The sequence below is a fragment of the Pollicipes pollicipes genome, unplaced genomic scaffold (genome assembly GCF_011947565.3).
Source record: "Pollicipes pollicipes isolate AB1234 unplaced genomic scaffold, Ppol_2.1 Scaffold_6138;HRSCAF=7277_pilon_pilon_pilon, whole genome shotgun sequence".
Lineage (NCBI taxonomy): Eukaryota > Metazoa > Arthropoda > Thecostraca > Pollicipedomorpha > Pollicipedidae > Pollicipes > Pollicipes pollicipes.
The window spans coordinates 5,287,069-5,296,962 of record NW_023596818.1 but is presented as its reverse complement, the minus strand read 5'-3'; the positions used below and the strand labels follow the sequence as shown (position 1 = coordinate 5,296,962).

The 9,894-nt window shown below is 59.5% G+C and overlaps 1 protein-coding gene across 5 annotated transcripts in view; it reads left to right on the top strand.

The window, feature by feature from the left end:
• LOC119105771 (obscurin) overlaps positions 1 to 9,894 on the top strand; it is a 100,436-nt gene that overhangs the window by 67,175 nt on the left and 23,367 nt on the right. For 4 of the 5 annotated variants that reach the window (XM_037229275.1, XM_037229276.1, XM_037229277.1 and 1 more), the window contains 14 exons: positions 7 to 112; positions 803 to 975; positions 1,549 to 1,669; positions 1,959 to 2,118; positions 2,424 to 2,545; positions 2,897 to 3,075; positions 3,537 to 3,739; positions 4,142 to 4,317; positions 4,809 to 4,984; positions 5,524 to 5,638; positions 6,170 to 6,345; positions 6,697 to 6,729; positions 8,014 to 8,304; positions 9,037 to 9,230. In XM_037229275.1, the coding sequence (XP_037085170.1) occupies positions 7 to 112; positions 803 to 975; positions 1,549 to 1,669; positions 1,959 to 2,118; positions 2,424 to 2,545; positions 2,897 to 3,075; positions 3,537 to 3,739; positions 4,142 to 4,317; positions 4,809 to 4,984; positions 5,524 to 5,638; positions 6,170 to 6,345; positions 6,697 to 6,729; positions 8,014 to 8,304; positions 9,037 to 9,230 (2,225 nt within the window). The remainder of the gene's footprint in view (positions 1 to 6; positions 113 to 802; positions 976 to 1,548; positions 1,670 to 1,958; positions 2,119 to 2,423; positions 2,546 to 2,896; positions 3,076 to 3,536; positions 3,740 to 4,141; positions 4,318 to 4,808; positions 4,985 to 5,523; positions 5,639 to 6,169; positions 6,346 to 6,696; positions 6,730 to 8,013; positions 8,305 to 9,036; positions 9,231 to 9,894) is intronic. The other variant, XM_037229274.1, reaches the window with a different exon arrangement.

The window sequence follows — 9,894 nt, the reverse complement described above, 5'->3', positions numbered from 1 at the left end:
TTTCAGCGATGCCGCAGATTCTCACCAAGTTTACCGATCTCATCTGCTTCATCACCGAGAACAAGATCCTCACCATTCAGGGCTACGGCAACCCGATCCCTGAGCCTCACTGGTGAGTCTCGCGCCCGCGGCTGGCGGAGCTGACACACAAAAGCAGGCGCACGCTGGCCGCAGACACGAGCGGCGCAAACCGGCTCAGACGATCGCTCTGTTGTCCACATTCGCTGCGCAGTCACGGGTGCTCGCTCGGCTCGTGTCGTCGGAGGTGGTCTGCTGACGTCATTCGTGAGTCGGCCCCATGGCCACCGTGGCTGGAAGTTGGGCCCGAGCGTTCACACATCGCCGGCTGGATTTCATGCCAACAGTGGTCATGGTTTATTAACAACGCTCAGAAACCAATGGTTGGTTATTGCAGTGCGGCTTCTAACCGTTGAATGGCATTCCAAACTATGAAGCACTCGTGACCCGATCCGCTCCTCCCTGACCCCGTCCTCTCCTCCGTTACACCCATAACCCCGTTCGCTCCTCCATTACACCCGTGACCCCGTCCGTTTCTCCACTACGCCCATGAACCCGTCCCCTCCTCTGTGACACCCGTGTCTTGTCCGTTTCTCCACTGCGGTCGTGAACCCGTCCCCTCCTCCGCTACACCCGTTACCCCGTCCGGTCCTCCGTTACACCCGGTACCCTGTCCGGTCCTCCGTTACATACGTTACCCCGTCCGCTCCTCCGTGACACCCGTGACCCCGCCCACTCCTCCGTGACCCCATCTGCCTTTCTTTGACGTCGCCACCCGCCGCAGGATGATGGACGGCAACGAGATTCACTCGTCGGAGAACTACGTAATCCAGCAGGACGGCCACCGGTACCGGCTCATCATCCCCCGCGTCCGGTACGAGGACGCCGGCCAGTACCGGCTCACGCTCAAGAACCGCATGGGCGAGGTCACCGAGCAGTGCAAACTCATCGTCAAACGTGAGTCTATGGGAGGTCTGCAGGCTGGGATCTGCTCGAGTGCTCAGGCGCAAACTCGTGTGGTTGTCGTGTCGGCCGGGAGATGGCATTACCGGCAGTCGCGTGTAGCGATGGTTGGATATACCAAGGGGACAGTGCGCCTCTTCCTGCAAGGAAATTCTGCGCCATGCCGTGTAGCTGCGGCAGTATGCTGACTTTTCTCTGGGTGCGTCGCTAGTAGCGACACGTTGTCTGTTCTGCGACGATGGGGCCTGGCGTGCGCTAATATTAAGACGTGTCTGTTGCCCAGATGATGATTGATATAGAGCGCATCGGCTTTCTACTGGCCCGATACGGTGCGAGAGGCGCTGTGAATACGGTTATCTCGCCCCATTCTTTGGCGCATTGCTTGCTGGGTCGCTGTCGCAAAAACCTGTATGACCAAGCTGATCCGTTACTACGTGAGGAAAGCAGTGAGTCATGACCTCATGAAATCCCCCCCCCCCCCGGAGAATATGTCATTGTTTTCCAGTGATGCTGGTGGTGTCATGTGTCAGTGTCAGTGTCATTCATGCGTGGCGTGCTCACCGACAGCTCTGAGTGACCTGAAAGAGCCCCACTTCTTCACCCACCTGGTGGACAACGTCAAGCACAAGGGCGAAGAGACGGTCATGAGCGTGGAGATCCGAGGACAGCCTCAGCCCGAGATCCGCTGGTGCGTGGACATAAACACGGCGCACATCAGACTGCGCGCTGTCTCCCTCTTGCTCATATTGCCGTCGTCCTGAGTCCTGTTTAAGGTCCAGGAGCTTCTGCAGGTGCAGGGAAGCAATATCTCAAGTAACTGGTGACGCAATGAGCTGTCCATGACGAAGCACTATGAATGGTTAGCAAACGTCAAAACGCAGGTGCCCCGGACAGTTTTTTTGCTTTGCTGGAAATGTGTTGGTTGCTAAATCCCCGTTTGAAGCAGGCGTGTACACCAGGGCGTGTTGCCTCCCCAGGTACAAGGACGGTGTCGAGCTGGCGCCGGACACCAACATCATGATGACTCAGGACGTGGACACGTGTGTGTACACGCTCAAGATCCGTCGCACGTCCGACGACGACATGGGCCTGTACACCTGCAAGGCCATCAACGAACACGGCGAGGCCTCAGAGGAGGTGAGTGGCCGCCTGTCGTTCTCCTCGCTGCCCGCGCGCCGTCGCGCGATGAGGGTTGGGCGTTTTCCGAGGGGGCTCGGTCGGTAATGCGGCTAGGCAGTTTTTTGTGTGGGACCGCTTTGCGCCCTCAAGGTAATGATAAGTAAAGCCGTTCGAACGGTGGCTAACGAACGCCGGTATCGACTCAATGGTCGGCCTGCTGGTAGTGACTAGTCCTCCTTCCATGTTGTGCGAGTGCGATCACGTGACCGGCTGTGCTGTGCGCTGCTGCTTCTGACCGCCATCGTCCTTCGCGGCGTCTCCAGTCACGTCTGGAGGTGCTCTTCAAGCCGGAGATATCAGGCCTGCGCGAGATCGCCGTCGTCCCCGGCGAGAAGGCCGTCTTCCACGCCACGGTCAAGGCCAACCCCAAGTGCCGGCTCAAGTGGTGAGTCTGCCTCGAGCCGCCGGCGTCACAGCCTCCCGTCGGCAGCTCCGCGTTAATTTGGGGCTCTAGCTCCCGCTCTCTAGAACAGGAGCTGGAGCCCCCAGTGATTGCCGATTGTCGGAAAGATTGTCGCCTACGACAATCGTTCTCGTAAGGGACCCAGTGAACTAGCCTAGGGACTGTAAGGAAAGTTACCACCACATGCCAACGCTGACGGGCTGAAGCGAACACCATGCCTTGCAGACTATTGACAAGCATCGTGTTCGACTGGTGACGTCACCACACCAGCTGACCACTCCCCCCAGCTCTCCCCCCCCCCCCCCCCGTTCACCCTCCTCCCCCGACCGGCAGGCAACACGACAAGGTGGACGTGAGGCCGACAGACAACGTGCGGGTGGAGACGGACACCGACTGCACGCGCACTACCCTGACGGTGGAGACGGTCGGCATGGTGGACGGCGGCGTCTACAGCGTGGTGGCCGACAACGTGCACGGCGAGACGACGGGCAGCGGCGTGCTCCTGCTGCGCAGTCAGTGACGGGACGGCCGGGGCGCACCGATGGGGGGGGGGGGGGGGGATGTGGAGCGGAAGGCTCTCCCGTGCTCAGTTGGCTTTTGGTGTTGGATGGTTGGATGTGTGAGTGAGTGAGTGAGCGAGTGAGTGCGTGAAAGTGTCGGTACGAGGGATACTTATGAACATGCCTGTTAGACGGCTACCTGTGAAGCTGTCATCAACGTATTGTTATATTAACGCTCACTGTGAATATAAGATCCGTCGTATCAAACCTTTCACCATCTCAGGAGTTTTGCAATGAGGTATAAGTCACATATTTAAGCCGTGGGACCGAATACGGGCGGGGCGTTTTGATACTTGTCAGGAACAACGGTGCGTGGCATACCTCCATGGACCGCGATGTTTCGACACCGTCGTGACACCGGCGATGGCACGCGCTGGTGTCCGTCCCTGACACCGCTGCTGACCGACCGACAGCGGCCGTGCCGACCTTCAAGAAGCGCCTGCTGAACACCGGCGCGCGGCTCGGCCAGAAGCTGCTGCTGGAGACGGTGGTGGTCGGCCTGCCGGTGCCCGACGTCACCTGGTTCAAGGACGACAAGCCGCTGACGGTGCAGCGGCTGGACGAGCAGACGTTCCGCTTCGAGGTGGACGAGGTCACGTCGCCCGACTACGGCGCCGTGAGTGGAGTGTTGGATCATCACCGTCTTCCCGTGGTCTGGAGGGGGAGGGGGCGAGGTGGCCGGCGTGAGGTCTCATGGAATGGAATGTGTGCGGAAGTAATACGCACAGGCGGAACGAACTGGTACCCACTCTCTGTAAAGTTCTGGGAAAGTTAAGAAGGATAAGAAAGGTTTTGAATTGGAAGGGTTAAATCCCCTTCCATGGGCTTGTTGAAAAATTGGCATGGCGTTATAAGTCAAGAACATTCAGCTGTGATCACTGCTTTCTTTAAGCCCACCAGCTTGCTAGAAATCACGAGCCAATTTTTCACAACTCGTCACGAACTTGAACCACACGACGAGGGGGTGGTCCTCGGTACCGGCGGTCCCAGCATGGAGTGCTCCTTCCGTGCGTGGCAGTACCGCGTGGTGGCCATCAACTGCGTGGGCTCGGCGGAGAGCTCGTGCAAGGTGTCGGAGGAGGTGCTGCCGCCCGTCATCGGCTCCCGGCTGCCCACCTTCTCCAAGAAGGAGGAGGGCGACACGCTGGTGCTGGAGGCCAAGGCCGACGGAAGCCCGGCGCCGGAGATCACCTGGTGAGGGCCGGCCTGGGCGATAATGGGCGAACGGGAGCCGTGTTATTGCAATGTTATGCAAACACGGCCCCCGTGTCTGGACTGTTATGCAATGGAAGACGATGTGGAGTTACGCCTGGGCTTGGTCGCGCGGGTGTGCGACACCTCAAATGCGAGAAGTATTACTTGAAGGTAGCGCAACTCCCTTGCGCGTCATAAAACGGCCATCGTTGTACTCTTGCTGAGATTGCTCCGTTGCTGTCTTGTCCGCCCTTGCTAGTAAAAAAACAGTGGGCCGGGGCTGATGAAAGCTGTCTGAGGCCGTGCAGTGATCTAGTGGTTCACATCCCAGCCATACAGCCCGTGGAGACCGTTTGCAGTCACGCAGACTGAGAATGCGTCCTCCGGGAGCGGTGGGTGACCAGTGTGCCCCCCCCCCCCCCCCCTCCATCAATTTAGTGGCCTGCGCGCGCCGTGCGCCCCCAGAATCCACACCCTTCACCCCGCTTCAGGTACAAGGACGGCGAACCCCTGGGCCCGTCGGACCGCGTGCGGCTGGAGCGGCTGGACGACGGCACGGTCCGGCTCACGGTGGTGGACCTCCGGCCGGAGGATGCCGGGCGGTACCGCATGGTCGCCTCCAACGGCAACGGCGACGCCAGCACCGAGTCGGCCGTCACCGTGGACCGTGAGCGCCAGCCAGCCGGCCGGGCGGCACGTCGCGTGACGGGATCTAGCGGGACGGTTAGGTGGCGGGTTAGGGGCAGCGGGTTAACCCAGATCCGCCACCAGCGGGACAGCAGGTGGCGGATCTGGGTTAGGTGGCGTAACTTTGGGTGCGGGAGGGGGGGGGGGGGAGGGTAAGGGATGGGCCCCATTGCCAGCTGTGTCCCCGGAAACTGGAGAAATCGAGACGTGTGAAAGCAAACGATATGCAGTCAACTGTTGGCTTGTTCATCTCAGGAAGTAGGCAGGAGTTGATAACGCTAACAACGCAGGAGTTACCTTGTCTTAGTGGTAGGACCTCTGTCCTGGCTATCCAATAGCGTGCTCTGCTTCGGCTATAGCGCATACCGCATCCAAACTACCGAGTTTCCTACTAAGTAATACCCACTAATAATCCTTCCTACCTACTAATAAGTCGGCCTGCCTGACTGACGCTCCTGCTGGTTCAAGTCCTTTGCCGGCCATCGTCTGATCAGCTGATCATCGGCGCGCGTTCCCCAGGTGTGCCGCGGAAGCCACGCTTCGACCAGACCATGGGCGACGTCACCGTGACCGAGGGCAAGCCGCTCAAGCTGGAGGCCAGGGTCACTGGCTACCCGCGGCCCGTGCTCAAATGGTGCGTCCGAGGCGGGCGGCTCGTGTGGGCGTCACCACGCCCGCTCCGTGGGGATTCAGGTCCGCCGGGCCGGCGAGGACACCCGCACTGTGTGGTCGTGTGTGGCTGACTGCAGTGAAGCATGCGATCATGGCTGACAAACGGGTCGCTGCTCATACTTGCAACAGATCGTTCGTGATTTGCACGTGAACTTTTTGGGATGAGGGTTTCTGTGTGCGTTGGACACCATCCACACAGTCACAACTGGCACGTCCAAGTCGGCGACGGCCGCGCGCCTGCCATTGCGCGAGCGTGGACGCCGGTGGAGCCGGGGTCCTGTCCTGGAGAGGGTCCCGAGAGCCCGGCCGCGTGCAGCCGCCCCGCGCCAAGTGCCGGCTGACTGCGCCGGTCTGCGCCCCGAGCGACTGGCCGGCCCGGCAGCGCATGCCCGCGACGTCCACCGCGTCCCTGGTCCGCCTGGCGTCGGGCCAGCCGGCGGCCGGTCACGCTCTCACGCTTGCCCCCCCCCCCCCCCCCCCCCTCCGTCGTCAGGCTGAAGAACGGACGCCCGCTGCACGGCTCCGAACACATCTCCATCACCACCACGCCGCAGGGCACCACCATCATGGAGATCGAGAAGGCGGGACCAGAGGACGCCGGAACCTACTCCGTGCTCGCCGTCAGCGACCTCGGAGACGCCTCCATCGACGCCGACGTCACCGTTGAACGTGAGTGTGACGTCACCGTCGAGCGCGGGTGTCTGACGTCATTGCAGCATGTGTGTGTAGGCACGACGTCATGATTATGGCGTCTCTGTAAACACTTGTTTGAAGTTGAAGTATCTTTGTCACCGAGCAACTGACTGATGAGATTATCATATTTTTATCTGCTCTTTAGTTCTAGTGTTTGTGTTGCATGCCGTCCAGTTCACGTCCATTGCATCTTCGTGCCGATGGCCAAAGGTGTCCTACCACTTATCGTGTCTTGCTTTTTTGTCTTTGTATTGGCTTGAAACATTCAGGCACTGAGCCCGTGGCACTGTCCTCGATTCCTAGTGAGTGTGTTGGCTGTGGTTGCAGAATTCTTGAGCCCAACCTGTAAGGTCACGTATGGTGAGTTTGGCAAGCAGCCTGTGAAAAACTTCGGCTGTACTGAATTCGGCCTGGCTTGCACATACGGGGAGCGACTCCTGACCTTTTCCACCGAGTCGTGCCAATTTCGCAACGGGTTCTTTATATACGCCACAGGACGGCGCTGCTTTCTGCATTTTTTTCTAATGTGATGTCATTGGTTGTACATACTTACGTGACCATGATGCTGGACATTTGAAGCGATTTGGTGCCGGATGGTCTGAACATGCGGACTGATGTGGTGCTCGCAAGTGTGATGACGGCCGTCAACGCGCGCCCTGACGATGCCCGTCAATGCCTGTTGGCTTGTCCGACCGGCGAATTACGCCAGCGTTGTCGACGTTTTGCCAATAGCAAGTTTTACGTTGGTGTGGTGGTTTCGGCGCGATGATTCATGGCACACAGTTTAAAGTCGAATTGGGCAATCGTAATTTCAATCTTTCTTCATCGATGACCTTGTTTGTTCCTATGAAGTCTTGGAATAAGGACACGGTGACACAGGACTTGGCCTGTGTTGGCGTAGGTCATGCAACTGCTCCTTCGAGCACGGAAACAATACTAACATTAGCAAGTGCAAGAGCGACAAGTTGAGGGGACTGCATGTGGGTATAGATATGGCGGGATGCTGAGGCCATAACCCCCTCGAGCTATGGCGTTTAGATCAGCACCAGGTCAAGGGTTGGCTAGCTTGAAGAACAACATGTGTGGCTGACGGCTGTTGGCGCGGCGCATACGGATGGGCTGGGCTGTAGGAATCATTCTTGTACCACTCTCAGAAATACGTGTTCGCGGTGGACGATGTTGAGGCACGAGTGCAACACGCCAGATTGGCGGGTGGCGCAGTTTAGTCTTTTTTCATTTCCATACGTTTCTGAACATGAAATGATTGGGCTCATTTAGATTTTGTATGGTTGGTAATATCTGCCCACGGTAGTCAGTCAAGTTGTACATAAAATCTGGTGGCCACGGTAATGCATCACACACTGCTCGCCATTCTGCGTGTTTGTTTAAATGACCAAGCCTGATGTCTACTTTAAGCAGAAGTTCGTTGATCATGCGACCGCTAAGAATGTCAGATATGGAGCACCGTGGCATGCGCTGACTGTTGTGTGGACTTCACCGAGATACCTGCACATGTGGCAGCGCGTGGTGCCGGCTGTGGCGTCCACACCAGTCCCTTTCTCTCGGTGTCGGGGAGTCCACCGCTGGCGGTTGCTCTGTCATCAGACCCCTCCCCTCTGACCTCTGACCCCCCCCCCCCGCCAGCGCCGCACCGCAAGCCGCTGATGCAGGACACGTTCCGCCCGGTGCGCGCCGTGGAGGGCTACCCGGCGCGCATCGAAGGCAAGGTGTCGGGATACCCGCCGCCCACCGTCGCCTGGTTCAAGGACGGCCAGCCGTTGAGCCCGGCCGACGGCGTGCGGCCCTACCTGCTGCCCGACGGCACGTTCGGGCTCGAGTTCGACGCCTGCCGGCCGGCCGACTCGGGCCGGTACACTGCCAAGATCTCCAACCCCGAGGGCGAGGCCGAGGCGGAGACCAAGCTCGACGTCATAGGTACGGTGTCCGGCGCTCGGGCAGGGGCGTGCGCGGGAAGGCGGTATGAATGGTTTGAATGGAATGGGAGAGAGAGATTGTTCCCAGCTACTGCGAACAAACACGTGTACTCTTCCGAACCGGGCCGACTTATAGCATTACGGGGTCGCCTCTAAGGATGACCCGAGGTGAAGGACATCTTGTACGAGAATGGCTCCCCGGCTATTCCCTGGGGACAGAGAGGTCACTGGGGAGTGGTATGTGCACCGCTGCAGAATTTGTTATCAGTTGCATAATCTCAAGGTGCTGATGCCATTAACCGACCAAAGCAACGAACGGTCGTCCCGGTGTCAGTGCTTGCCTTTCGAACCTCGTGTCGACTGGGGGTGTTTGTGACGATCCTTAAACGAACGGACGGCCTGTGGCATGGTGGCTCCCAGTTAACTACGCGTGTCGTCGCAATCGGAGTCGAATGGACTGGTCAGTTCCTCCGACCACCTTTTCCCTCTCAGCGTCTGCCGTTCCATTCCCACTCACTGCCTGCTGCCCGCCCCTCTGACCTACTGCCCCGCCTTTCTGACCGCCCGCTGCCCTCCCCCTCCTGTCAGATGGCCCGCCGTTCCGCCCCTCTGACCTACTGCCCCGCCCTTCTGACCGCCCGCTGCCCTCCCCCTCCCGTCAGATGGCCCGCCGTTCCGCCCCACTGACCTACTGCCCCGCCTTTCTGACCGCCCGCCGCCCCATCCCCTGCAGGCAAGCAGCGGCCGGGCGAGGACAGCGCGCCCGCCTTTACCTGTCCGCTGCGGGACTCGGAGGTGAATGAGGGCAGCGTGCTGCTGCTGACGGCCGACGTGACGGGCAACCCGCTGCCGGACGTCACATGGACACGTGACGGCGAGCCGCTGCCCCGTCACGAGCGGCTCTTCACCAGCTACGACGGCGATAAGGTGGGCAGGTGGAACTGCCGTCCGGGGGGGGGGGGGGGGGGCAGGAGGGGGATGTCAGACGGCGTCCGTCACGGAGACAGCGTGTCGGTGGAAACAGGGGTTGGCGAGAGGCCAGCCAGACATAAGATCGGGATAGGGCGGATTTTGAAGCCTGAGTGAGCAGGGCATGGGCTGATGTGGGCTGGATTTCACGGATCATGATCATCACGCAGCTGACTACGCTGAGAGATGGGAAGGACGACAGACAGCACTGTGGGTCAGTCTCATACGATACCTTACAGCAGATGCTTGACGGAACACGAAATCTTGTCGTATAATGACGGGCTAACGTTACGCATAGGGAATCAGATCATCACGAGTAAGCGCCGTCGTGTCCGGAATCGCCCCGAGTGATTAGCGATCGGACACGTCACCCTCAGCGCCACCAGCGCCCGCTTACCGCTGACCGCTGATCTCTGACCTCTGAGCTGATGGCTGACCTGTGGCCGCTGACCACTGATCGCTGACCTCTGACCGCTGATCTTTGACCGCTGACCGCTGATCTCTGACCTCTGACCGCTGACCGCTGGCCACTGATCGCTAGCCACTGATCGCTGACCACTGACCTCTGACCCCTGACCTCTGACCCCTGACCTCTGACCTCGCCCTTGCCCTCGGTTCACAG